The 25332-nt window shown below is 39.4% G+C and overlaps 1 protein-coding gene across 2 annotated transcripts in view; it reads left to right on the top strand.

The window, feature by feature from the left end:
• Positions 1–25332, top strand: part of DOCK1 (dedicator of cytokinesis 1) — a 536657-nt gene that overhangs the window by 178987 nt on the left and 332338 nt on the right. For both annotated transcript variants that reach the window (XM_089669568.1, XM_089669578.1), the window contains exons 17-23: positions 182–285; positions 2594–2777; positions 3724–3821; positions 9306–9395; positions 11540–11640; positions 13381–13515; positions 15808–15916. In XM_089669568.1, coding sequence (XP_089525694.1) covers positions 182–285; positions 2594–2777; positions 3724–3821; positions 9306–9395; positions 11540–11640; positions 13381–13515; positions 15808–15916 — 821 coding nt within the window. The remainder of the gene's footprint in view (positions 1–181; positions 286–2593; positions 2778–3723; positions 3822–9305; positions 9396–11539; positions 11641–13380; positions 13516–15807; positions 15917–25332) is intronic.

Raw genomic sequence — 25332 nt, 5'->3', positions numbered from 1 at the left:
TGTAGTACACACAGGGACCAACTGCTATTTACAAGACTCTAGATTCTATATCCAAAAAAACGAGTTAATTTGTTGCAGCATGATAGAAAAAGTCAGTAACTAAATAATGCTTTTCAGCACTTCCTTGGACTCAAACAACATTCATACAAGGCATACAAGTGTTGTATGTTTTCTTCCACAGCTAAAGACAAGTCAGAGAAGATATTTGCTGTAGCATTTGTGAAGCTAATGAGATACGATGGAACAACACTAAGAGACGGAGAGCATGATCTCATTGTTTACAAGGTAATGCATGTTCCCTCATTAAAATAGAGATGTAACATAGTTTGACTGAATTTTACTCTCGTTGAAACATTGCATGCTTATGGAAGGATGTCCGAAGGAAGTCATAACGTGTATATATTCTTTTTTTGACCTGACCTAGGTTCATCCCATTACACGGGTGAAAATGCACAGGGACACCTTGACTAAAATTACACATGGCAGCTAATCTGCTTCAAACTTGTGTTCCCAGTTTGAAGCACTTAGTGTCTCTTTTAGTTTGTATTAAGATTAGTTAATGTGAAGTAATTTTTATAGGATAAATTCACCTTTTAGACAAATATAATAAATGCACTTTTTTGCAGGTTAAAAAAATGTGCATTTATTTTTGTCTACAGGAGCCTAAAAAGCATTGCACCAGCGATAAGTACATCGCTGATGCCATGCGGGTCTCCTGCAGACCTGTCAGAATATCTGCTTGCCGTACGGGATGTACGTGCAAGCAGATATTCTGACCGGAAGCTTCAGTGAACTACCACAGTGCTCCACAGTGCTGTGGTAGTTCATTGAGAACTATAAACCTACAGCCGCTAAGACTTGGAGCTCACCCTGTGAAGGAATGATGTGGTCATGTGGGTGGAGCCCCGCACGGCCACCCTGCTTTTAAAAACTGACAGGTTATACAGGGAACTTCTCCCCATACTTCTGTCATGGGGGGTGGGGATCAGGCAACGACTGCAGCATTGGGAACACGTTGCATGTTCTACCCTAAAAACAGGTTTCATTGAAAACTACAAGCCCACAGCCGCTAAGGCTGTCGGGACTTGCAGTTCATTCATTCACGGAAGTCCATGAATGAATGATACGGCCATGTGGGCGGAGCTCTGCATGGCCACGCTGTTTTCAAATTTGACAAATAGTACAGGGAGACATCTCCCATGCAGCATTGGGAACATGTCACATTTTCCACCCTAAAAACGGGTGGAACATGTAACCTGTTCCTAATGGTGAACTTATCCCTTAAAGTTCCCCTGTAGTACTGAAGTGGGTTTCATGGTATTTTTTTTTTTTTTTTTTTTTTTTTTACATCCAGACCTGACAAAACAAAATTGTTGACACTGATGGTGTCAAGAGCCGAGAGCTTGCCTATACCCTTCTGCACATTCATATTGTCTAGGTGCTATGATGCTTGGCCTTACCGGCCAATAGAGGCAGTCAGTAGGGGCTAGCAACCTCTGGACATTTTCAGGCAGTGTCACAATTTGCATACTACTGGTTCCCAGGATTCTGGTCTCACATGGTGTGGAAGAAGACAGGGTGGTGTGTAGGTATCACCAGGTGCTTGTGTTGCAGTATAACCCTGTCTAATAACTGTATTTTTAGTGTTCTGACATATTTACTATAAATTGTGCATTGTAAATAGCTGAATGATAGTGGTTAATGAAAAAAAAAAGTCTAGAACTATTCTACTTTGTATATAAGCAGCTGTAAGCATGCTAGATCATGGAAGAGGTTGGCATTGTCCACATTGATGTTTCAAACTGGTTGAGCTTGTCACATATAAAACACTAGCTGATCTGCCTGGGTTGCAGGAAAAAGGTATGAAGACTTATAGTGATATAGAGTAGGCTGTCAATTATACCACATGTACTACAACTTCACTACTGGAAGAACCAAGTGTGTGCATCGTTACTAAGAAAGGCCTTTGCATCAGAATAAACTAAAGATGCGTTCCTCTCTGAGGTTTATGAGCTGGTTGTCTTTGAACCCCAAGCTGCAGACCAAAACGCCAGCCCATTACTTGGTACTCAGGAAAAAGTCTGCTGAGAATTCTTTTTAATGTATTTCTTATACTGCTCTGCTGAGAAAGCTGTTTACATAATAAATAATCTCTACTTAATATAAAAATAGATTTGTGATTTACACCTGTGTTCATCATAGTCGTTGTTTCTCAGAATTATTGGAAATTATTGTAACATTTAATTGGATATCTCTGATTGGTAGAACAAATGCATGAATCACAACTAGAGAATTAAATTATTGTTGCAATTAAGGGCATTAGTCTTAGAAATGGAGGTATTCTGGCTGCTTTTCACTGTGTATAAGTTATTTGTTTATATTTTTGAAGATCTCTTGTTCTCTTATTAAATAGTCTGCTTTTTAAAGAACATTTTATAATTAGCCATTTCCTACTGCTTATGCTTTGTGAGAAATGGCCTATGTGTTCAGTTTTGACCCAAGAGACTTAACAGCATTTTAGTCCGGATATTTATGTATCTGCAATTCATTTCCAAATTGCACATAATGATTTTGTTATTTTTTTTGCAAAAAGGCAGAGGCAAAGAAGCTTGAAGATGCATCAACATACCTCGGCCTCCCTGCAACCAAGATTGAACTGGAGGAGAAAGGACACGCATCTCTTGGGAAGAGCATGCAGAATTTAGGCTGCTGTACCATCAGCAAAGACTCCTTCCAAATATCCACCCTTGTCTGTTCAACTAAACTCACACAGAACGGTAAGTGGGACTTTATTTAGGAAGATCTTGTTCTTACTCTCCTGCAGTAATGTTGGGTTTTGGCTAAATTGCAGATTTCTACCTAAGACATCTTTCAGAGTGTAATATGTGTCTAAATTTCATTTATCTCCCATTTCTTTGCGACTAGGATTTCAGAAATAATTTGCAGTGACACCTCCAGGTCACACCTTGTATCATAGTCCAGTGTCGCTTTCAAGGACAAAAAGCAACTTGATATCATGGAACAATTTTCACACAATTGGTTTTCTTGCTATCCTGCGTGTCATATTATATGCCAGAATTAAAAGGCTGAGCTTGGAGCACCAAACCAATGTAGATAACAATTAACAGTGGGATGTGAATGTAGCTTCTGTTTGAGGGTGATGATGAAGGCAAGTTCCTCTGTGTCACTGTAAGCAGAGATCAGAAGCAGAAGCCAACTCTACCAATTTAGTTAAAAATATCCTAGTTAGAAGATGCTAACTTTTATGATGGTGCAATGATACTGGCGGAAATGAATAAATGTAACTAGTTTCTGAAATTAACAGAACCCTATAGTTAAAAGAAACCTGTTGTGAGAGAAATGTAGAGAATTCAAGTGATGACCCCTTTCTGAAACTATTTGTTGCTTGGTTGTATTCTTAATCCAGTACTTTGGGTAACTGACCTGGAACAAGTATGCCAATGAATAAAGTCACAGGCTCTAATTTGCAAACTTATTGTGGGTGATTGACTCAGACATTATGAAGCCAGAGGGCTATCATGATAACCATGCAACTAACATTTTCAGAAGAGCTCAGCAATAGCAGCCTTCATGTTTGTCTCATGACAGTAAACCAGCACAATATGAATTTAAGACTGAATGCTGAAATTCAGGTCGCCTTTTTAAATTACAAAAATACCATTTTAGTGCTTTGCTAGGTAAAATATGTTTCCTTTCTTTTAGTGGATTTGTTGGGTCTCCTAAAGTGGCGATCTAATACAAACTTACTGCAGCAGAATTTATGCCAGTTAATGAACGTTGATGGAGGAGAAGTTGTTAAGGTAATTCCCAGTCTGTTCACCCTTGTCTGTACTTCAGTTTTTTTTGCTATGTGTTGTATGTCTCCCATTTGATAAACAATAGGTGATTTAATTGGAAGCATCTCTTGCAAGAAACTAGGGAGACCTGAGCATGAAGGAAAAAAAGGGCTTCATTAGTGTAATGTATGATGTGTAATTCATTAGAGTTATTGTAATGTACAACATAAGCTTCTTAAAATTGATCTGAACGCAAAAAGTTAGAATTGCACCCAAGTAGTATCCTGAAAAATGTACCTTTTTTGTCTTGATTGCTCCTGAAAAATAGCAGTGCACTTCATGTGTCTAAAGCCTCAAAGCTGTATATCTTAGTGTAAGATCTAAAGCACTGCTGCCTTTGATTGCTGTTCTTGCCAAATTTGGAGATGTCACTACTGTGATACTCAGTGTTCCTGGGGTTGAGCTTTAAAAGGGGCACTATCGCTTTGCATATTCAGGGCAAAGTGACAGTCTCTGTGTAAAGCCCACACTTGACCCACTGATACGTCCTTCCTCTCCCTTAGCTGGTGCAAAATACTTGGGGCTTACAGGTGTGTGGGAGCATGTGACCTCCTCCCATAAACGATGTACTTGGACCTAGAAGTCAGTTGCTAGGACTTAAGACTGTTAAATTGCTGGGAGGAAGGTGCCACTTCTCCCTTTAGACCCCAATAATGTATATTTTGGGTGATGGAGAACTGTGTCAAGGGAGCAGTGGGTTCCAGAGATGACTTCCTGTTGTAATTCCCAATTTTGCCTCTCCATTCGATGACTATCAATACTCCTGCAGCAGACAAAGTTTGATCAATGCATTTGATTGTTTTGTATTGTAAAATCAATCAAACATCCAGGGGGGAGAATAGTTCCTCCAAAGGTCTCAAAGGACTGGAGTACCTGAACACACAGCTGAGGAGATCAGTGTTTGATTCACTTTTCCACGATCTTTGAACATCAAGCTTTGGGTGAAACGGTCACAAGTTTATGCACATCATAGCAATGGTGCATGCATAATGTAGACACATCAAGCTTCTCATACAACATATTTAGGCACTCTTTATGGGCTTCAGCTGCTCCCTCATTTGCAAACAAAGCTTCAAGGACAGCCCAGTATAACCTCTCCCACTCACAGCTTGCCTCAGTTTTTTGCAAGTGTCCTAGGGGAGTGGATTTCTCCTTTCCTCTGAGATAAGATAAACCTCTTCTTACGTTTTATCAAGATTATTTTTCATCTAGCAAGTTTCTTTAGTTGCTTTAAAGTCAAAAGGGCTCATTTTGCAAAGTTCTAGATCTGCTGATCCTCTTCATTGTCATGGAATCTGTACCTGGACCTGCAGGAGGAAGAAACAGGCCAATCTGTAATGGGTCTTTTGGCACTGGACTCCTGAAAGTGCTTGCCTAGGTAACAAAGTCCCATGTGTGAGGCAGTCCCAGAGTGCTTTACAGATCCAGGGCCACAGTGCACCTGTCTGGTGGAACACTGAGGCAACTGCAGAAACCTAAGGGAGTAGGGGACAAGACTGTTTAATTGTGCACACTAGTCGTGCTGCGTAGGTTTTTTTTTTTTTTTCATTATTGTACCATCTGTCAGCCGCAAGGGCCATTCAGACCACTGCCACGGAACGTTAATAGGGCCCTCCTCTCTCTTGTTAGACAAACATCTGTCTGCTCCTCGCAAGGCTCTGGCCCTGTTTTCCTTGCTGTTACCTCCAGTGACCTGGTTGTAGATGGCTGTTAACTTGCATACTGTTTGTGTGGCTGCTTTATGGTGATGTAGTCGGACAGCCGTTAATTCCTCCTGCCCTGCAATTGGTCCGTGAGTAACCCTTGGTGATATTTGCACAGCAGTCAACAGTGTCAATTATCCATTAACCCCTCTTGCTGTGTAGTTAGTATGTGAGTAAGCCTTGATAATAATTCAATTGTGTACTGTGGGCACGGTGGACATGAGCACAGGGGTAGCAAACCTGTGGGCCTTTCCAGCTCACACTCCTCTGATTTTGGGCAGTTTGCATTATTCCTGAAGGTTTGATCACCAATAGCCCAGGTAACTCTTCCCTGTCACAGTACACATGCTCCTAGACATGACACCCTCTTCTGTGTTACCCGGGGAGGTCCTTATTGACACATTCTGCACATGTCTAGGCCTGGAGCAATATGTCTCTGCTATCTAAAGTTCCCAACCTGGGTTTGCTAAGAAAATCCCCAGGTTGAGAGTTTACTCCTCCCTGGTGTTTTGCGCATCAATAACCTGTTGAGGAGCAGCTCCTTATGGAGTTGAGATTTTAGCCATTTGTCTTATTGTCCCTGTGCAATACTTCCCAGTGTTAAGCATTTCTTCTCTCTAGCAGGACTTACCTTGCAGCTTCTCATGGCTGCCACACTCAGCTGCCAGACCTTGGACGTCTGGTCCCAGGATATGTCCAGGCATTTTGGATCTTTCCTATTTGATTCTTCTTCCTCTATCATGTCTGTGTTGCTGGGCTAGTGGATAATAAACACCTAACATCTAGTTGGTGTCTCCTGTACAATTGTGGAGAACCTGTTAATTTGAACAGTGGTCTGTGGGACACCAGGACATGGGAATGTTTTTGTATATGCCCTTTGATGGAAAATGCCTCTTGACGCATCCCTGGCTGACTTTGCCAAGGACAACACAGAAGGAGAAGATAGCCCTTTTTCCCCCAGAAAGGTGGGTTAGCCTCAGCCTGGGAAACCACATACCTCAAAGGTTGGTTTAAGTACTTTTTGTTTCCCCTGGGCCTCTTAATCCAGGTCAAGATTGGAACTCATACATCTCTACACCTGCTAACAAGTCCTCCTCTCAGTGTGGGAATTCCATGACTTTTCAGAGTGGGGGGGATGTTTATCCTGTACAGCTTCCTGTACCTAGGATATTTCATGCTCTTGTCAGTTACATGGTATCCAGGGGCTGCGAGCTACAATTTTTAATTCGCCTCTGCCTGGGTTCATGTTGTCAAGGCTTCCATAGTCTCCGCTATGCCTGGTAGACCTTCCCTCTCTGGCATGACTCCCCTCTTGGCGGTTAAAGCCACTGTTCTGGAGAAAAATGGTTTTATAGCTTCTACTCAAACCTGTCCAACGTTCCCAAGGCAGTATTTGCCCCATAGTGGATCTAAAAATTCTCTTCACTTTCTCTAATTGAATCAATGGGGTCAGTTATTGCTTCCCTCCATCTGGGAGTCTTCCTGGCCTCTGTGGAAATCAAAGTTTCCTATTCCCATCCTTCCAGGTCATCAAGACTGATTGACTGCAGGATTTTGTCAGACAATGCCTTGACGGTGGCATACATTAAAGCTGAACTCTAAACACATATTCTGTCAGTTCAGGGCATGTCTATTCTTGCTGTTATGTGAAACTGGTCTTGTCTCCGCACCCTTCTGTAGTGTTCTGCAGGTAGTCTTTAGTGGGTGGCACTGCTGGGACCTTGCACAGCTCTGCTATCTGCACAGGTTATGTTCAGAACAGTGGTGGTGTCACTTCTACTTTTACAAGGTAATAAATAGGTTTACTAACAAATTTGGCGACCAGAAAGTAGATGTATATCCTATGTGGCCGCTGAGGAATATAAGTAATTGAAAATTTCTGTGCTTGGAGTTTATCGGATGACGTCCCTTGTGATGACAGAACATAGCCTGCTCATATGACTGATGCCTTTGTGATCTGACTGAATTTACTTGTGTTTGTAAGTACCTGTTATGTTGATTTACTGCACTATGGAGTTCCTCTTTTATTTCTTTCTCGTGGGATGTTGAACTTTGCTGGAAATTACCATTGGGAAACCTAGTGAGGGAGAGATCCATCCATGTGTGATTTCTTATACTGTAAGCACTGTTGGACCTCTTGTGCTGGGGGTCTAAGGTTCTAGTAAGCAGCTGTGGGTGTAGGTGTTGAAGCATTGAAGCATATTTTTCTGTCACTGACAGAGCCCTGAAGCATTATTGTGGCATTGAAGACAACACTTGACTGATTCTTTTATATTGTTGGGACTTTGCATTACCTTTTCTCTTTTTTGCACTGCACTTAAATGTGTTTGTGTCAGTGTTCTTTTTCATGATATATATTTAAATGGTTTTCACATTATTGTTTGAGAAACCGCTCACTACATTTCTGTATATATGCCTTTTGAATTTACAAGGGTTATTGTTTTGTCTACTCTTACTTACAGAACTTACCTTTCTCACTGACACCACTTCAGCGAGGTGAGTCTCTGAATTGGTGGCCATACCTTGTAAAGAACACTTTCTTGTGCTATACAAAGGATAGGTCCTTGTAAGACCCAAGGACCCTTTCTTCCAAAGGTGATTTTTTTTTTTTTTCCCTTTCACCTTAAGCAAGACATCTCTCTGTTCTCAAACATCCTAAGAGATCGGCTTTCATTGTCTCTATGCGGTATGCACTATTCAAATCTCTGTCATCTACAGCACCCTTGCAACAACCTTTTTGTTTGTCATTTCCCATGACAAATATAGTTTGATGGGCTGACTGACAGATTGACAACTGCAATGCATGTGGTTGCGGTGTGCCTTTTTATGGGTTAAAACCGGAAATGAAGGGACAACATAACGCCTCCTGTCAAACAACCTCTTAAAAGTAATCTGCTGAAGAACGCTCCTCAGAGGGGGAAGCTCGTGTTAACCACAGCATGGCAGTATGAAAGCGGCTTAAAGGATACAGGTCTCTTCCCTCTGTTCTTATGATCCCCTCCTAATATTGCTTGCTACAAAACTGAGGTAGGCTGGGAGTGTAACAGGTTATACTGGGCTATTATGGCAGCTTTGTTTAGCAGTTCCATATCTCCCAAAGGCAACAGCATTGCTCTTAAATACTTTGTTACAACTAAAATATAACTAAAAGCAAAACTTTTAAAATTTTTAGATACAGGAGAGAGGGATTAGAACGTCTGTCAGGTTTTTATTGCTGTCTGTGTGCCCGTTAATGAGATTCATCCTGTTTGTCCTGGTGATTATTAGCATCATAAGTGAAAGACAATTTCACATTTTAGGTTGTCACAAGAATAGAAGGGAAAGCTTTCAATCGGAATACTAGTTTTCATGACCTTGGAGGCAATCAGGGATTATTTCACTTTGGAGGGATTTCCTCTCACTTCCTATTTTGACTAAGGGTCGGGAAGTAAAGGGAAATCTCCCCAATGGGACACAGATGGCAAAAAACTGATCAGAGTTATACCCTCTTACTCTCTCCAAAATGGAAAAAAAATTCATTTAATTCTACTTTTATCTGGTGTCCTTTTAATGTACTCAAAATTAATTGGATTTCTGAAATCCATTTCCTGAAGTGTTTCCCTTTAACAAACCAAAGTGGTATTTTCAGATCCCGGTTAACATAAATGTTTTTATCTGCAGTCAGTTTAAAATTCCCAGCTAGCATTTTGCACAATTCTAATTTACAAAATGTGCTATGAAGTTGACACAGAATCTCTATCTGTAGTTCTTGCAGGACACTTTGGATGCGCTGTTTAACATCATAATGGAAAACTCTGATACCGAAACATATGATATATTAGTCTTTGATGCCTTGGTAAGTTCTATCAGTGGAAACAAAATGATAAATACAGTGCAGTATTATTTGAAATAATGCTCTTTCCTGTTGCATTTGTTAACATTAAACAGCCGTTGTTTTGAGTTGTCTGCATTATGATCATATTTACCATAAGGTAGGAAATGGTCAAAATATGATATAGTAAAGTTTGCACAATAGCAAAGCGGCTCATATTTTATTATGATGTGATAGATGTGAAAAAGATAAACTAGAAATATGGTTTGCAGCATTTGTTTCCGGTTTTAGGTCATTTAGGGAAAGGTGTTAGAAAGTTAGATGATGGAGTAATTCTGAAAAGAACCATGTTTTACTTCTCGGTTGTCTGCAAAAATAGATGCTGCATCCTGCGAAAAATGTTTACAATGTGGTTAAAGGATTGCTGCACTTTAAAATAAAAAACTGTTGTTTAGGTCAGTCAGGCCTGATACTTGTACTGATTTTATGATGACCTCACATGCACTGGCTGTGGAGTATAATGTGCCTTTTTAGAGTGTCTCCGGAGACTGCACTTTATATGCTAATGTCCGTGATCGTGCATGTGCTACTACTTCTCTGACTGTCACGCTTATCACAGTGTCTTTAGTCTGTTCTAAAGTCACTGACCTGGAACAGATATTCAGATTGGAAGCAATTATTCCATTCACTTGTACTTTCCAGTTCTGCATGTTGGTTGTGGGTCAGTGTATTAAAGCAGTAATCCAAACACAGCCAGAAATCTAGCATTTTCAGAATGTCAGCACTCTCAGCCTTTTTTTTTTTTTTTTTTTTTTTCTTTTCTGTACAGTTTTCTTTTGAAGTGGTAGTGCAGTTTTCTTTTGAAAGCTAGTGTGTCATAAAAATGGTGGTTAAAGACCATGCTTCTCCAGGATCCAATCTGCGTGCTTGCCACACATGTCTAAAAGCCTAGGGCTTTGGCCACCTGATTTCCTGTTAATGTGCAGGATCCAAAAATCTAAATACTGGTCCTTCCCTTTAGAAGAACTCACATGCCCAATTCTCTTTGATCACATGACACAGAAGGGATCCTGGAACATTGTTTTCTTCTTTACTGCAGGATCCACCCAGACAGTAATGACGGTTTCAGAGACAAACAATTTATTTTAAATGATCACGTAGATTGAAACATGAATGTGTGTAGTTAGACTGTAGAGAAATGTATAGTGCGGAGGCCGGCTTGGTATATTTATAACATCTCCAGGATGATAAACAAAAGCCCTTTGCAAATACTTTAGAGCAGGGGTGTCCATCCAATCTGGCCCTCTTTGAAAAAAGTTTGAAGTGAACATGGTGGAGGGCCGAACATTTTTCCGAACATTCTTTGAACCATTACAATTAAATGCAAATAAATTATTTTATGCCAAGTTAATTGCAAACGACATACTTTTCATTTCATAACATTAAGATCAACTGACAGCTGAGTTTTCACAATGTATTGAAAATAAATTTTAAAAAAACTTACCTGCACTAATGTGAAGGGTGAAAAAGGTAGCTGGAGCTGAAGTTTCTGCTCAGCAGCCAGGTGGGGAAGAGAAACACACTTCACGCTGGAAGCCCGGCCCTGACGTCACCGCCCTCTGTCGCTCCCAGCACGGCGCAGTCACGCATGCGCACTGCTCTCAAGCAGAAGACTGTCTGCCACAGAAGGGAGGGCCGTGCGACAGCCGCATTTACACAGATTAGGGAGAATGCGCCGCAGTCAGGCATGTGCACTGCCCTCTGCTCTCAAGCAGAAGACTGTCTGCCATAGAAGGGAGGGCCGTGGGAGGGCCACATTACACAGAGCAGGGAGGGCTTTTGGAGGGCCGTATTAAACCGACCCCCGGGCCGTAAATGGCCCGCGGGCTGGATTTTGGACATGCCTGCTTTAGAGTTTTCTCTTAAAAGCAGGAATTAAAAAAAAAAATCCAATAATGTATATGTATGAATGTTGGAGAATTCTGTTTTGGTTTGTGACCATGGTCTCCTCCGTGTTTACTTTTCCTGTTGAAATATTTTTTTCTAGAAGTATATCCCATGCTTCAGGCATCTTCTATGTGTGAGATAAAAGGCGGAATCTGCCTTCTACATGTATGCATATTTAATGAGTAAATGTTTTTTATTTTTGTTTTTTCACCATTTCTCAGGTTTTTATTATTGGCCTGATTGCCGATCGAAAGTTTCAGCACTTCAATCCTGTCTTGGAGACCTACATAAAGAAACATTTCAGTGCAACCTTAGCTTACACGTACGTTTAATCTCTACATTATCAAATCAGCAGTGACACTGTGCACTCACTGTAAGGCTACACAGAACGCTGTTAAACTCTGAATGCCTGGGGTTTATACATTCATCACTGATTTCTGACCTATTTAATTCATGCAAATAGATGCTTAATCCTTCCTAATGAAAATCAGCAAAAGTGTTGTTTTGCATTTACCTTTTAATATTCAACGCGGGTTAGTGAGCCTTTCCAGAGAATGCGCACACACGTGCAGCATATCTTAAACAGGGTCTTATGCCTAAATATTTTTCAGGGCAGTGTCCTTATCTTTTTTCGATAGATATACCTTCTAGTTCCAAGCCTTCCTTGTTAATGGGGCCTAAAGCCTGCACTGCAGTTTTCAGGTGTTTAGGTAAAATAAGTTATTGTTAAGTGTGAACATAAAACAAACGTGTCAGACATTTTAAACTTTAAATTTAAGTATCCACATAGAGCTTGGTCCTGTTGTACTCGACTGGAGGACTTTTATATGCATAATAAATATCTAAAACGTGTAACTGTGTCAATCAATTCATGAATAAAAATAGTGAAGAAAATTGATCTCAATCATTACATAGTTAAATAGTGAAAAAAATTAATGTAAATCAATAAATAAAAGCGCATAAATACAAAAAACAAATGTGCAGAAATACATCACATAAGTTCATCAAAAGAAAGTCTGCCACCTAAATAGACGTGTCTCTATGTTAATCAAAAAATGTCTAATGCTAAATGACATAAGATAATTCACCAATAGAGAACATGAAAGCTGAAGATTGTGCTGCAGAGTTCTCTTCAGTAAACCACCACTGTACACCAGCCACCAGATAATCACACCCCTGCTTATCGGAAAGTTAGACCTCATAAACTAAGAGGTTTAACATCACTCATAGGAGAGAACCCAAATATATGGTGGATGCTCAGTCTCTCAGACCAGCCTCTCATCTGTCTGCTCAGCTCCAGTTAAGTCATTCAGAGGGGTACCCAGGTAGGCAAACAATCACGCATGCCATAAAAAGAGGAAGTAGAATTGTCCATAGTGCAGTAACATAGACCACCTTTGATGAAAACCAGGTAACTACTCACATATAAAAAGCAATGTACAGCATTTTACAAAGCCTCCATTAATCTCCCCCAACATCACCGCAGTAGTTCTGCCCTATGAGTTTTATCTGAAAGGATATCTTCGCAGGGGCTCATATATGAGGAGATATGCATATCTATATATATATATATATATATATATATATATATATATATATATATATATATATATATATATATATATATATATATATATATGCAAGGTATATGCATATACCTCCATATACCCTGCAGATAATTTGCTGCTACTCCATACCCAAAATTCTTATTTTTTGGGAATAATCACACCTTATGATAACCTGTCAGGCTCCTATTTTTATAATGCCCATCTGAAAGGAATTTTACACACTGTCCTAGAAACTGAAACTACTTTAGACAACTGCAGTGGTAGTATCAAAAACTATGGTTAGGTGCCCTTTAAGGCTAGCTCTGCCTGATAGTATTTTGCTGTCTGTAGCTGCAACCAAAACCTTTTTCCTTTTTTTCCTTTTTTTTTTTTAAATATTGATTTTCTCTCACTATCTGTCAAGCCTTGATCAGCTGTCCCTTTCCTCTACGTATTTCACTTACTCACTGTCCTTATGACCAACATTTGATTGTTTAAATTTACCTATGTTTCAGAAAACTCACAAAAGTGCTAAAAAACTACGTGGAAAATGCCGATAAACCCGGTATCACAGAACAAGTATTTAAAGTAATGAAGGCGCTGGAATATATCTTTAAATTCATTGTGCGCTCAAGAATTTTGTTTATTCAGTAAGTTTTTAATCTATTCTTTACTTGAACATATTTATTTTATTATTCTGACTTTTTAAAATTGTTTTTATTTGCTGATATCACTGAAGAACCTATCCTTTCTTTTCTTGGTTGCTATGGCTGTTCCTGAGCCCCTCACCAAGGCAACCTAGATCGCATAGCCTACTGCTGCTGATCATTTCTGCTCTATTCAATTAATATTAAGATCAAAGGATTAGAAAGGCTGCCTCCATGTATATGGTTAGTATATGTTAAAACTCAACTCCAACTTAAAGAAGTGTTAATAATTGGCATACACAAAGTTAAAGGGTAACTTCACTTTCATGTAGTAAAATATAGCAAATACAATTAATAAAGCATGTACAATTGCTATCATATAGTCCATAATATAATCTATTGTATAATAAAAATGACCTTTCCATGTTATTCTTCATCTTGTACTTTTCTGTAACATTCAATGCATTATGGCAACCTAAAGGTGTTCTGTATGCTGTTGGTGCACAGAATGCCTCCACGGATATCGATTCCTGAAAAAAATTCATGTTCATGAGCTATAGTAGCTAGCACTGCACTTCTTTGTATTTCTATTTAGATGTCGATTCTTATTTGTGTGATTATCTGATTATTTTTCCAGAAGTCTGCATCAAGATACAAGTTAGATTTTAGGCATTACATGCAACAAAAATGTTGTTCTTCCTAGGGGTTAATTACTTCGGAAAGGATACAGACACTTCAACTTTTCTCATTTGAACACTGAGTATGCACCAGCTGACTATAATGAACCAATCACTTTTATATAGAATCAGTTTGCAAAAAGAAATAGTCAAACAAACAGCTATTTCTTCAGAGCAGACCCAGACCGGAATCGGCAGCAAAATTTTTTCTTGTTTTTTGTTTGTTTGCTTTTTAAACCCTGCAGTGCACGTTGATCAACCAGTGGTGATTGATTATTCTTTTTTTTTTCCCCAAGAAATGTGGAGTTAATCTTTAAAGTCAGAAAATCAGCTCACGCTCTAATGCTCATCCTCTGGGTTCCTATAGATTTCATGTTCGCTCCCCCTTCAGTTGTAAAGGCAGGGAATGGGGTATACACATGCCATGGCTGTGATGCTTGCTTCGTGGGCACAGCAGCAAACTCCTTGTGTTTAAGTACTACAAATGTACACATCCAGCAGAGCAATGTTGTTGCATTTACAGGCTTAGAACAGGCAGTGAGGAGGTGACCTAACACCTCCACAATGTCTGTCTAATGCCTCTTAAAAGCATTCCAACTGCACCAGAGGGGCGGCAGTACCCATTTCTGGGCACTGTTCCCTGCAAAATTACTATTCAGTGATCTAGTTCTTTCATGGATTGAATGTTCCTCATGACATTGAACCGACTCCTTTGAACTCAGAGCATCATAGACACACCCACTGTAGGTGTAGTCATCAAGTCACTCTAGGCTCACAGTAGAAAACAGAGGTAGCACCATTCCTTATAGCACCCAGCACCACCTACCACAAGACCTGTGACATCATGTGACTGGACAGCAGAATTAAGGGGAAGATAAGATACATATACACATTTTCTTTAAAAACACAGATGGCTGGGTTTTTCACTTGAAATTGCATGATATCAGAGCCGCAGGTCAGTGTGATTTCAGGTGCGACTTGAATGACATCTGTGTGACTTCATGCACAGATGTTTATGCAATTCGCACCTGAAATCCCACAAAATCGTGCAGGAACCTTTTTTTCAAATCAGTGCGGCACCACAAAGTCTGAGTCACACCAATTTTGAAGGGTTCCATTGCCAACAATAGGGAGCGACTTGTCCTGTGATTTGGAATGGTCAAATCGCATGACAAGTCGCATTTTTTTTTTCATGTGGTTGTAACTGCATTGATGCATAAAGATTAGTGCTTTAATCTGCGAGTCTCACCTCTGTATACAGTAACTGAAGGACAGAACAACACTTAGAGCTTTGGTAGACAAGCATGTGCATCATGTAAGATGAATGCGCCTGAAAGCATGCTGCAAGCTTGACGCAGCTCAGTAGAAGGTTGTAACCACCTTAGGAGGAACTCTGACCTGCTTTGAGCTACTTTTGTATAGTCATTGACTTACATGAGAAAAAAAAAACACAGATCTGATGCAAATAAGTGCCTGTGTACACAATCCCTTACATACTCATATGTACAGACTCGTACAGTGGTATATTTCTCTCTGCCTTTGACATAGAGCATTCTGTAATTTCAGAAAGCCATTTTCATTGGGTTTCACACTAAGGTTTCTTTTTTTCCCCCATTAGACTGTATGAAAACAAAGGAGAGACAGAGTTTATGGAATCTCTGCGGCATCTGTTCAAATCAATCAATGAGATGACAAGCAGTCAGACCGATCAAACTGTTATAGTTAAGGTACGGAAATAAACACATTCAGGTGCTTGACATGGCCCTTGTTGTTGTATTATTTGCAGATTTCACATTTGCGCCTTTATTTTTATCCTATATTCTATGACCCCAAAAACTGGTGAATGCTTCACTATTATACCTGGGCTTGGTGGACATTGCAGAACCATGGGCATTACTTTGGAGTGACACCCCCCCCTCCCCAATCACTTTGTGTGTCTATAGTAATTTGTGCATATTCAGCCAGAAGGGTATTTGCAAGGACTTTATGAAGCTGGCTCTGTGCATACGGACAGTCAAGCTGCAACAGAGACCAAACCACCTCCAAACTTTTACAAGCTTCAGAGTGAAAAATTGTCATAACCCGTTTTGGTGACAGTAACAGTACCTTTAGTGTAAAGGCCTGAATTCCACAATTTGGAGGGTTTCCACATACTATTCGCCATAAAATAAGTGTGATGATCAGGTGTCCAAAAACTTCTGGCTTATTGGGGGAGATGTACTAACACTGGAGAGTGCAAAATCTGATGCAGCTCTGCATAGAAGCCAATCAGCTTCCAGGTTAATCGAACAAGCTGAAATTATAAGCTGATTGGCTACCATGCACAGCTGCACCAGATTCTGTGTTCGCCAGTGTTAGTGAATCTCCCCCATAGTGTATGTTGAGCTATGAATGTGTAGGCTTTGCCTTTCAGCCTAGAAATACAAGCAGTTCTCACCTACTTCGTCCTTGGGATCTCATCTCTGTCACATCTGTTGTATGTGAAATATGTTAGTAATGCAAAATACATTAGACTTGTCAGTGTAAATAAATGTTTTCTTAATTTACAGGAAACCTATGCAGTGAAAATATGGACACTGCAATTGTTGAACTTTCTTTTAAAAATGCTAGTCTGCTTCTTTTATGCTAATTCAATAACCGAGAAGATGAAACAGATTCGCCGACTTTAGCGCATTATCCCAAAAACCTTAGTATAACAAGAAGCAAGTGCATACATTAGGGTTGTTGGTTTTATAGAGATCTGAAAGTTTCATTTGAGTCACTACCTGGATCAAGTAAGCAGGTCAAGGGTTGTGAGAGAGGTCTGAATCACTAATCCTCATGCTTGTTCAACATCAATGACTCCTAGTATTGAAGTCAAAGTCAGCCCTGCAACTAGCATGCTAAGATTTTGGCAGTGGCAGCCCCTCGGTTTTTTCCTTTGAGTAAGTTTCCTTTGAGTAAGAACAAATTTAGTGTTACAGTAAAGTTCCATTGTGAAGTTAGGTTCCTTATGAACATATCACATATTAATACACAACACATTTGGATATGTTATGCATTGTATTAGATGTTATAGGTTTATTACATGTAAATCATTCTTAGTGGAATTCACCTCTACATACTGAAGAGCCCATTTTGGACCATTAAAGGAGAGGTAAACATTGGTACTTTAGTTCCACTTTAGGGCTTAATTTAATATGGTGAAGGATCTTTATTTTGGCTGTGATGGTAACATTCAAACACCATTGGGCTCATGCTTTTAGGAGACTTCAGATGTGTTTTTGCAAAATTTAGCCGGGCTTGGATGTTTTTTTTTGTAAGAAAAGGCTTCCGTCTTGCCACTCTACTCCATAGCCCAGACATATGAAGAATACGGGAGATTGTTGTCACATGTACCACACAGCCAGTACTTGCCAGATATTCCTGCAGCTCCTTTAATGTTGCTGTAGGCCTCTTGGCAGCCTCCCAGACCAGTTTTCTTCTTGTCTTTTCATCAATTTTGGAGGGACGTCCAGTTCTTGGTAATGTCACTGTTGCGCCATATTTTCTCCACTTGATGATGACTGTCTTCACTGTGTTCCATGGTATATCTGGATATTATTTTGTACCCTTCTCCTGACTGATGCCTTTTAACAATGAGATCCCTCTGATGCTTTGGAAGCTCTCTTTGTACAACGGCTTTTGCTGTGGGATGTGACTAAGAAAATGTCAGGAAAGACCTACTAGCACAGCTGAACTTCATTTGGGGTTAATCAGAGGCACTTTAAATATAGCAGGTGTGTACTGACTCCTATTTAACATGACTTTGAATGTGATTGTTTAATTCTGAACACAGCTGAACACCCCCCACCCCCCCCAAAAGATTTTTTTTTTTTTTCAATTGAGTTACAGTTAATAGGCCACATTAAAGGTGGAAAAAGTTCTGAAATTATTTACCGTTGTCTCATTTTTTTTATATGACAGAAACCTGACATTTTAATGGTTGTGTAGAATTTTTATATCCACTGTAGGTGATGCTGCCATGTAATTTCCCAGGTGACATAGGCAGTTAAATCACTGAAAATGATCAAAAATACATCACCAACTTGACTGCAGTGTGACACAAGTATGTAAATCACAATAGCATCTGAACAGAAATTTAAATCCTCTGGCAGGTACGGCAGTAAACATTTACAGCATATGAATATCAACTGCGTATCTAGCTTTTTGTCCAGAGTTCTACTTTAGGACTAATAATCTACTGAAAAGTGGCATTATTTCACATTTCGTCCCTTTTGTGCGTCAGCGCTAAGCATTGTTTAAGACAAATGGATGGAGCAAGCAAAAGCATTACCTCTCTGATAACTGTTCACATGTCGGTAAGAGGAAAATTGCAGTGGGAGAAAAACATGTATCCAAATAGTTTGTTAGGAGCCAAAAAAGGAAATAAGTCAAGAAATTGCCTGAAGCTATTCAAACCTTATTTTTTTTTCTTTTTCCCAGGGTAATAAGCAGAGTTTAAGATTTCTGGACTTTCAAACACTGATTAGCATTGCAGCACAGCAACGTGAAAAACAAGTGATATATTTGATTAATATCAGAGTGCGGAGATGGCAAAATGGATTTGCAGTTGTGTTGGGGGAAGGGTGTTAGCGGAAAAATCTATTGAGCAATTCACATCGGTCTGTTTTGGTTGTAGGGAAAGAAGTAAAGCATTGCTAATCATGGAATGACTTATAGGTTTATGTAAATGACTTTTGTTTTCATCTCTGGCACTTAAGAACTTAAGGCTAATCAATTCTCTTTGAAGGCTTCATTTGTATTTAGCAAGACGGTTCCATTTGTGTTTTGGATTGGGGATACATGGACAAGTATTGACTGCTGATTACAGTTGCCATTTGACAGTTCAATTTGGTCTGAGCTCCTGGGACAGGAATGGGTGAGGGTTAAAAGGTTAATCAGACACGTGTGTTTCTATCGTTGATTGCAGGGAGGTGGGTAGGGAGGTTTTCATTTCTCGTTTGTACAGGTGAGCATTGAAACCTATGGGTCTCTAGTACAAGCTGAACAGTAATCCTAGCTCATGCTTCAATTATCATGTAGTCATTTAGTGACAGTTCTTTTTAAAGGGTCTGTCCACCAAAAATGTATTTGGTTTCCTGCCAGCTGATGTAAAGTACAACTACCTAGTGGTTTCTCCTGGCATTGGAAAACTCTGGTGGCAAGATAGGCTACAGCCTTCATGGAATATACACCATTATGGAATATGCAATGCATAGAGATTTTATTTATACACGCACGCACGCACGCACGCACGCACACACACACACACACACACACACACACACACACACACACACACACCAGCATGGACAGTGAGACCCATGAAGTCTGTAGCATATCTTGCGACAGCACAGCTAGAGATGTGCTTGACAAAAAAGTTCATTCGTTAGGTAAATCGTTTTGTTTCATCATATTCGTTATGTTAGAATGTTCGAATTCCAACCACGGCACTACCTGCCTGGCGTTTGCATGTTCTCCCTGTGCCTGCGTAGGTTTCTGCCGGGTACTTCGGTTTCCTCCCACACGCCAAAGACATGCTGGTAGGATAGTTGGCTCCTGTCTAAATTTGGCCCTAGTATGTGTATGTATGAATGTGAGTTAGGGACCTGAGATTGTAGGCTCCTTGAGGGCAGGGACTGATGTGAATGTACAATATATATGTAAAGCGTTGTGTAAACTGACAACACTATATATGAGTACCTGTAATAAATAAAATCTATTCGGATTTGTTTTGTATGTTCGTTGTTTCAAATCAAACATGTTAATTTGTTATTTTGGGAGATTACTTATGCGCTCTCATCCCTGCTAGTCCAATCCACAAAGAGAAATGGAATAAGATGATTGGACGATATTGACTGTAGTCATGTGCACCCGAAAGTAATGAATGAAACAAAATTAATTTTTGCATATTTATTTTAATGTTTCCATTCCATATGTAGTGCATTTTTTTATAATGAAAAATGTTATTGCAAATAGAAACAGCTGATTGTCCAAAGACTACCATGCTGCTCTCATCCAAATCAATTTGGATCTTTTATTATGTTACGTTATTTTGGATGCTTCAAACAGTAACAAAAGCCACAAACTGTCGCATTATGTCTTCCGAAATAAACAAATTCATACAAATTAATTTGTTGTTTTCATTATTTTTTTCGGACTCGTTGAAATTCGCTACTTTTGTGATTTGGATACATCAGAATTTCGGAATAATGGAAATTCCGTCTGGAAACTAAATGAATCACACGTCTGACTGAGCTGTTTTTTAAGGGATGACTGATCTCTTAAGACTTAAACAGCTTGAGCTGATGAGTCCTGTTAACAGCTTTTTTTCAGCCAATTTGAAAGCCTGAATAGATATCCAAATAAAAGAAGGTGAAATTGGAACCTGCAAATATTTTTCTACCTGAAAACTGGACTGTTTGCTTCCATTTACAGTCTAGTTGTCCCAGTTACTGGCCTGTCTTATCTTTCTGTAGCCTTAATGAAATGCTAGAAATAGAAAAATAAAGAAAAATAACAGGTTGAAGATATTGACAAAATTGAAGTAATAAAACATCCCAAGAATTATTTCCCTTTGTAACATGTTTCTGAATAACTATTGCTCAATTTATATAACATCTGTCCAAAATGCTAACACGTGTAACTCCACCTTCCCTGCTTACCTTGGAGCTTTCCTGTTCCATGTTTCCACTTGTATTTCTTCTTGAAACAAACCATAAGAAGTGAAAGGGGGTAATTGTTCTCAATACAGTATTCAGCTAAGCCAGTTTTAATATTCTACAACAGGGTGATCAAAGCAGTCTCCGAATGTTACAATACCAGAAAACGGTCTTGATATCGCTCAGCTTGTTCTCCAGTTGTGCTTCCCTTGGCAACTAATCTTAGGAGTCAGCAAAGTAGATGATCTTAGGTGTCAACGTTTTTATCCACCACTTCCATTAAATAACCAATTAATTAAAGTTGTATTTACAAGGGACCTTGGCCTATGGCAAGCATCGTATGAAACAAAGGAATGCTCTTGTGAGGGTTACATCCTTTTATTTATTACTGTGACCTTAATGTGCTAATGGAGCCTATTTTATTTCATAAATTTTATTGATCTTCTGCCCCAGGGCACAGCGTGTAGTTTTCTGAACGACGCTTCACAATTGCTTAAAGTAAATGTAAACCCTAATGGAATGACATTTAGTTTGCTACATGTTACTGTGCATTATAAAGAGTTATCTTTTTTTGCTTTAAAATACATGTTTTCTTCTTTTTTTTTACTTTGGTGCAACTGAATGGAATTTTTTTTACTGCAGCCACTTTTTTCTACATTCCAAGTGAGTTTCCCGATGGTGACAACAGTGGACCATGTTTACTTGTAATTGTACTTTCCATCAGAAACACATGACAGAGAGGCACAGCAGGAGCACAACTGGGAGACAGAGATGGAGCATTGTCTCTCTCTAACAGAAAGTTCCTCCAGAAAAGGACTTTCAAGACAGGATTACAAGATTAATAACAGCTGCAGATTAAAAAATATTGAAATTTAAAGCAATATTGAACCCCAAGCAAGAAAGTAATCTATTGCAGCCTACCAATCCTTAGATGTGGTGGCTGCATTAGTTTTCCTTTTCTCCCTAACTTTTTCACCCGGTGATATGGCAAGTAACACACTTCTGTCTTAGGGGGTCTGCATTCTAGATGAAGTAGCAAAGCAGGCACAGAGGTGGCCAGAGATGGATCAAAATTTGGAGGGTTCAGCAAGGAACAGCCAATACTTGATCTATGTTTGTCATCACAGTTCGATAGAAGTCGATTGTTAGATTGACTTCTTTCAAACAGGCTTGTTGAAATTCTTTCTTAATCAGCAGCTGCAGCCGCTGATCAGTGTATTCTGACGGTGGAAAATTCCACTGTCACAATACAATGCCCCAGCGGGGAAGATTCCTTCATACACCTTGCTTTTTGCTGAAATAAATATAAATATGGCAAGCTTTGGCTGCACTAGCAGATTTAGATAGACTTGATTAAAGCTGGCCATACATTTTACAATTTTCTTATTCAATTTCCTTTAGATTTATCTTCAAATATGTAGTGCATGGGCCTGCCTGATTGGATACAAGTGGAAAGTGTTTAGATTTGACCTCATATTATATAGTTTTGTTAAATCTAAAGGATAATTGTACAAGGAAATAGTATAATTGCTGGCCAGCCTAACAAATTGCGGTTGAACTCTAGCTAACTTGTTTTTAAGTAGATACAGTAAACCGGTTTTTGGGGGGGGGGGGGGGGGGTTATAAAGAATTTTCATATGTGAATAAAAAATGATCACTGTAAGCACCCATGTCAGGGTGTAAATGTTTCAACCCTCTAACTGCTATTTTGTTTGGACAGCTTGTTCTGTTAAAGGAATTAACTGACACTCCTCATATTAGTAAACATCATTGTAAAAATGTGGGTGCCATCATCCCATATTACTATAGAAAAATTAAAGGGTAACATGCCCCCAAAGAGAGAAATGGACTATCTTAGCACCCAAAGGACAACACAGTCATAAAAGCAATACATTTTTATTGGTATACAAAAAATTGTTTGGTCAGACAGGTACATGAAGCTGTTCTGAAATCGCGGTGATTTAACAGCATATTCTCACAAGTCACATAAATTGTGGTTGTTACAGCTCCACCCTTGATAGGGGATAATGTTGACTCCTCTACATGTTTTGTGGAAATAATCCACTTCCTCGGGGGGAAAAGTCAAAATTACTCTGAAATAGAATCATAACATTCAGACTGACTCTGATTGTTAGTCCATTTTTCCCATTGGGGGCATGTTCCCCTTTAATTTTCCTGTTAAAGTAAGATGAAAACTAAATTACTGGCAGTTGCCAGTGTTTATGGTAGTTCTAAAGAACTTGATCCTTGTTCGATCATCATGTTGGGATATGAAATTTACAGCAGGACTGACCTTTGTATGCATAGTAAAAAGAAATAAAAGCTTCTAATATATAAAGGCAATAGCACTTAGATGAACCTGGCACTAACCCATAGTATGTCACACATTTCCATTTCACATCTTGTGTATGCAAAGGCAATTTCTTGACTTATTTAGTTTAGGATATATTGCAGAAGGTTTAGAGCCTATGTCAGGCTTTAATTGGTGGCCGTGTACCCATGTGGAAGATTCACCTCTTTATTTGTCCTGGTGACCATTGTTACTAGGACTGAAATTGAGGGAAAATTCTAGGGATACCACCAGAGCAGGAGGTGAGGGGAAAATCTATAATCAGTGACAAATCCGGTAACAATTCCATAAGATAGGAATTCTATTCACTTTGTATATTTTTTCTATTTCCTGTTGCATCTCTGGGACAGGAACTGAAGGGGAATCTCTGCCATGACATAGCTCCCACAAAAAGTAAACAAAACCAAAAAAAAAATGCTGACATTGCTTTTATACTTTACTATCCTATCTAAGGTAAACATATTTTTTTGGCTATATGTACCCTTTATAGTTAAAGCATTAGTAAACCCATAACCCAACATTCATTTTATCTGGTCTCCCAACAGTACATGGAAGTGCAATTATTTTAGTAAATTTAAACTGCTAAAAAACGAATTAAAGTTTGTTGGAGGAGTTTTCATTCTCCTCTGACTGTCCTATGAGGCTGCAGGACCCCTGACCCTCTGTCTGGACAGTGCTAATTGACCCTGTGCTGATCACATGCACTCTCCCAAGGAAAAAAAAAACAGCAATACACACCAAGCTAAGCACGTGCAGCTTGCGCCCAAGGCTATGTTCTATCAGCAGATGGATTCGGGACTGTGGAAGAAGTAGAGGATCAGAGAACACAGGATAAAATAGCCTTTTTACACAATGCAGAGGGTTAGCCCCTTAGGTTCCGCAGTGAGTATAACAAGCATGCTTTACTGCTGTGGTTTTAGTAACACTTAAAGGTGGATTTTGAAGCAGGCAGCTGCATGCAAAGTTTAAGTACATATATAGTTCCTGTAATTCTCTTTGCTCAGTCCTGTTATTCCCACTGCCCAACCACACTGCTCAGCCAGGAAGATGTCTCCACTACTTCCGGGTTCCACTTTTCTGCCAGGTGGGTCGCCCATTTGTTCGTTTGACAGGGGTGTTATGATGCTGATTTATAGTCCATGGTCTTGGAGGCAGAGAGGTAACACAGGAGGCTCCAGTGCTAAGCCAGGGAAATGGGTATCACCTGCCTGTTAATGTGAGTGAATGATGAGACTGGCTGAAATTATTTGCAAATGCTTGGGCAGATGAAATGTTAAAAATATATGTATTCTAAAGTCTATTTAGCAGTCTGCCTGCAGTTACTCTTTAATGGATATATATCCCCCTGTGTAATTTCATTGCTTATAATTTTGTTAACCTACATTACCATCTGCAGGTCTTGAACTAAGTAAACTGTTTTATTTCTGCTCTTTTTAGATTTATCTCTCTCATTTTCTTCCTGTTCCGTCAAATAACCATGTTATCAGGCCCTTTGAGATTTGTGATCAGTAGAAAGGCTGCATTTCTCAGCCCCCATGTGAATAATTCTTTTGCCTGTGACTGTTATTATTGTATCTTGTATAGGGTCTATGCAGATAGATTGTCGCTTGTTCAGATTAAACCATTTAACACTACGGGACACATGTGATAGATCTCTCAGTGACTGTGATTAGCTAACAAGGAGAAAAATAATTCCAGGAAACACACAAGCCGGGTCTTACTGATCTTGCAAATACAAATCAACAGTTGTAAGCCCCGATGACCTTTGGAACAGTCAAACTTTTTTATATTGCTCTATTAGGGGTGGTCATATGCTATCTAAAAACAGTAATTTATTTATTTTTAGGAGTAATTAAGTATATAGCGCTGACTATTTACACAGAGCTTTACATTTTGTACATTCATACCAGTCCCTGCCCTCAAGGTGCTTACAATCTAAAGTCCCAAACTGATATTCATACATACACATACTAGGGCCAATTTAGACAGGAGTCAATTAACCTACCAGCATGCCTTTGGAGTGTGGGAGGAAACCGGAGTACCCAGAGGAAACTTCCTCAGGCACAGACAAAACATGAAAACTCCAGGCAGGTAGTGCTGTGGTTTGGGA

This window comes from Staurois parvus, unplaced genomic scaffold (genome assembly GCF_062004578.1).
Source record: "Staurois parvus isolate SC_StPar_1 unplaced genomic scaffold, SC_StPar_1.0 ptg000009l, whole genome shotgun sequence".
NCBI lineage: Eukaryota > Metazoa > Chordata > Amphibia > Anura > Ranidae > Staurois > Staurois parvus.
Note: the sequence above shows the minus strand (reverse complement) of the source record. Positions and strands in the feature narration are given on the sequence as shown.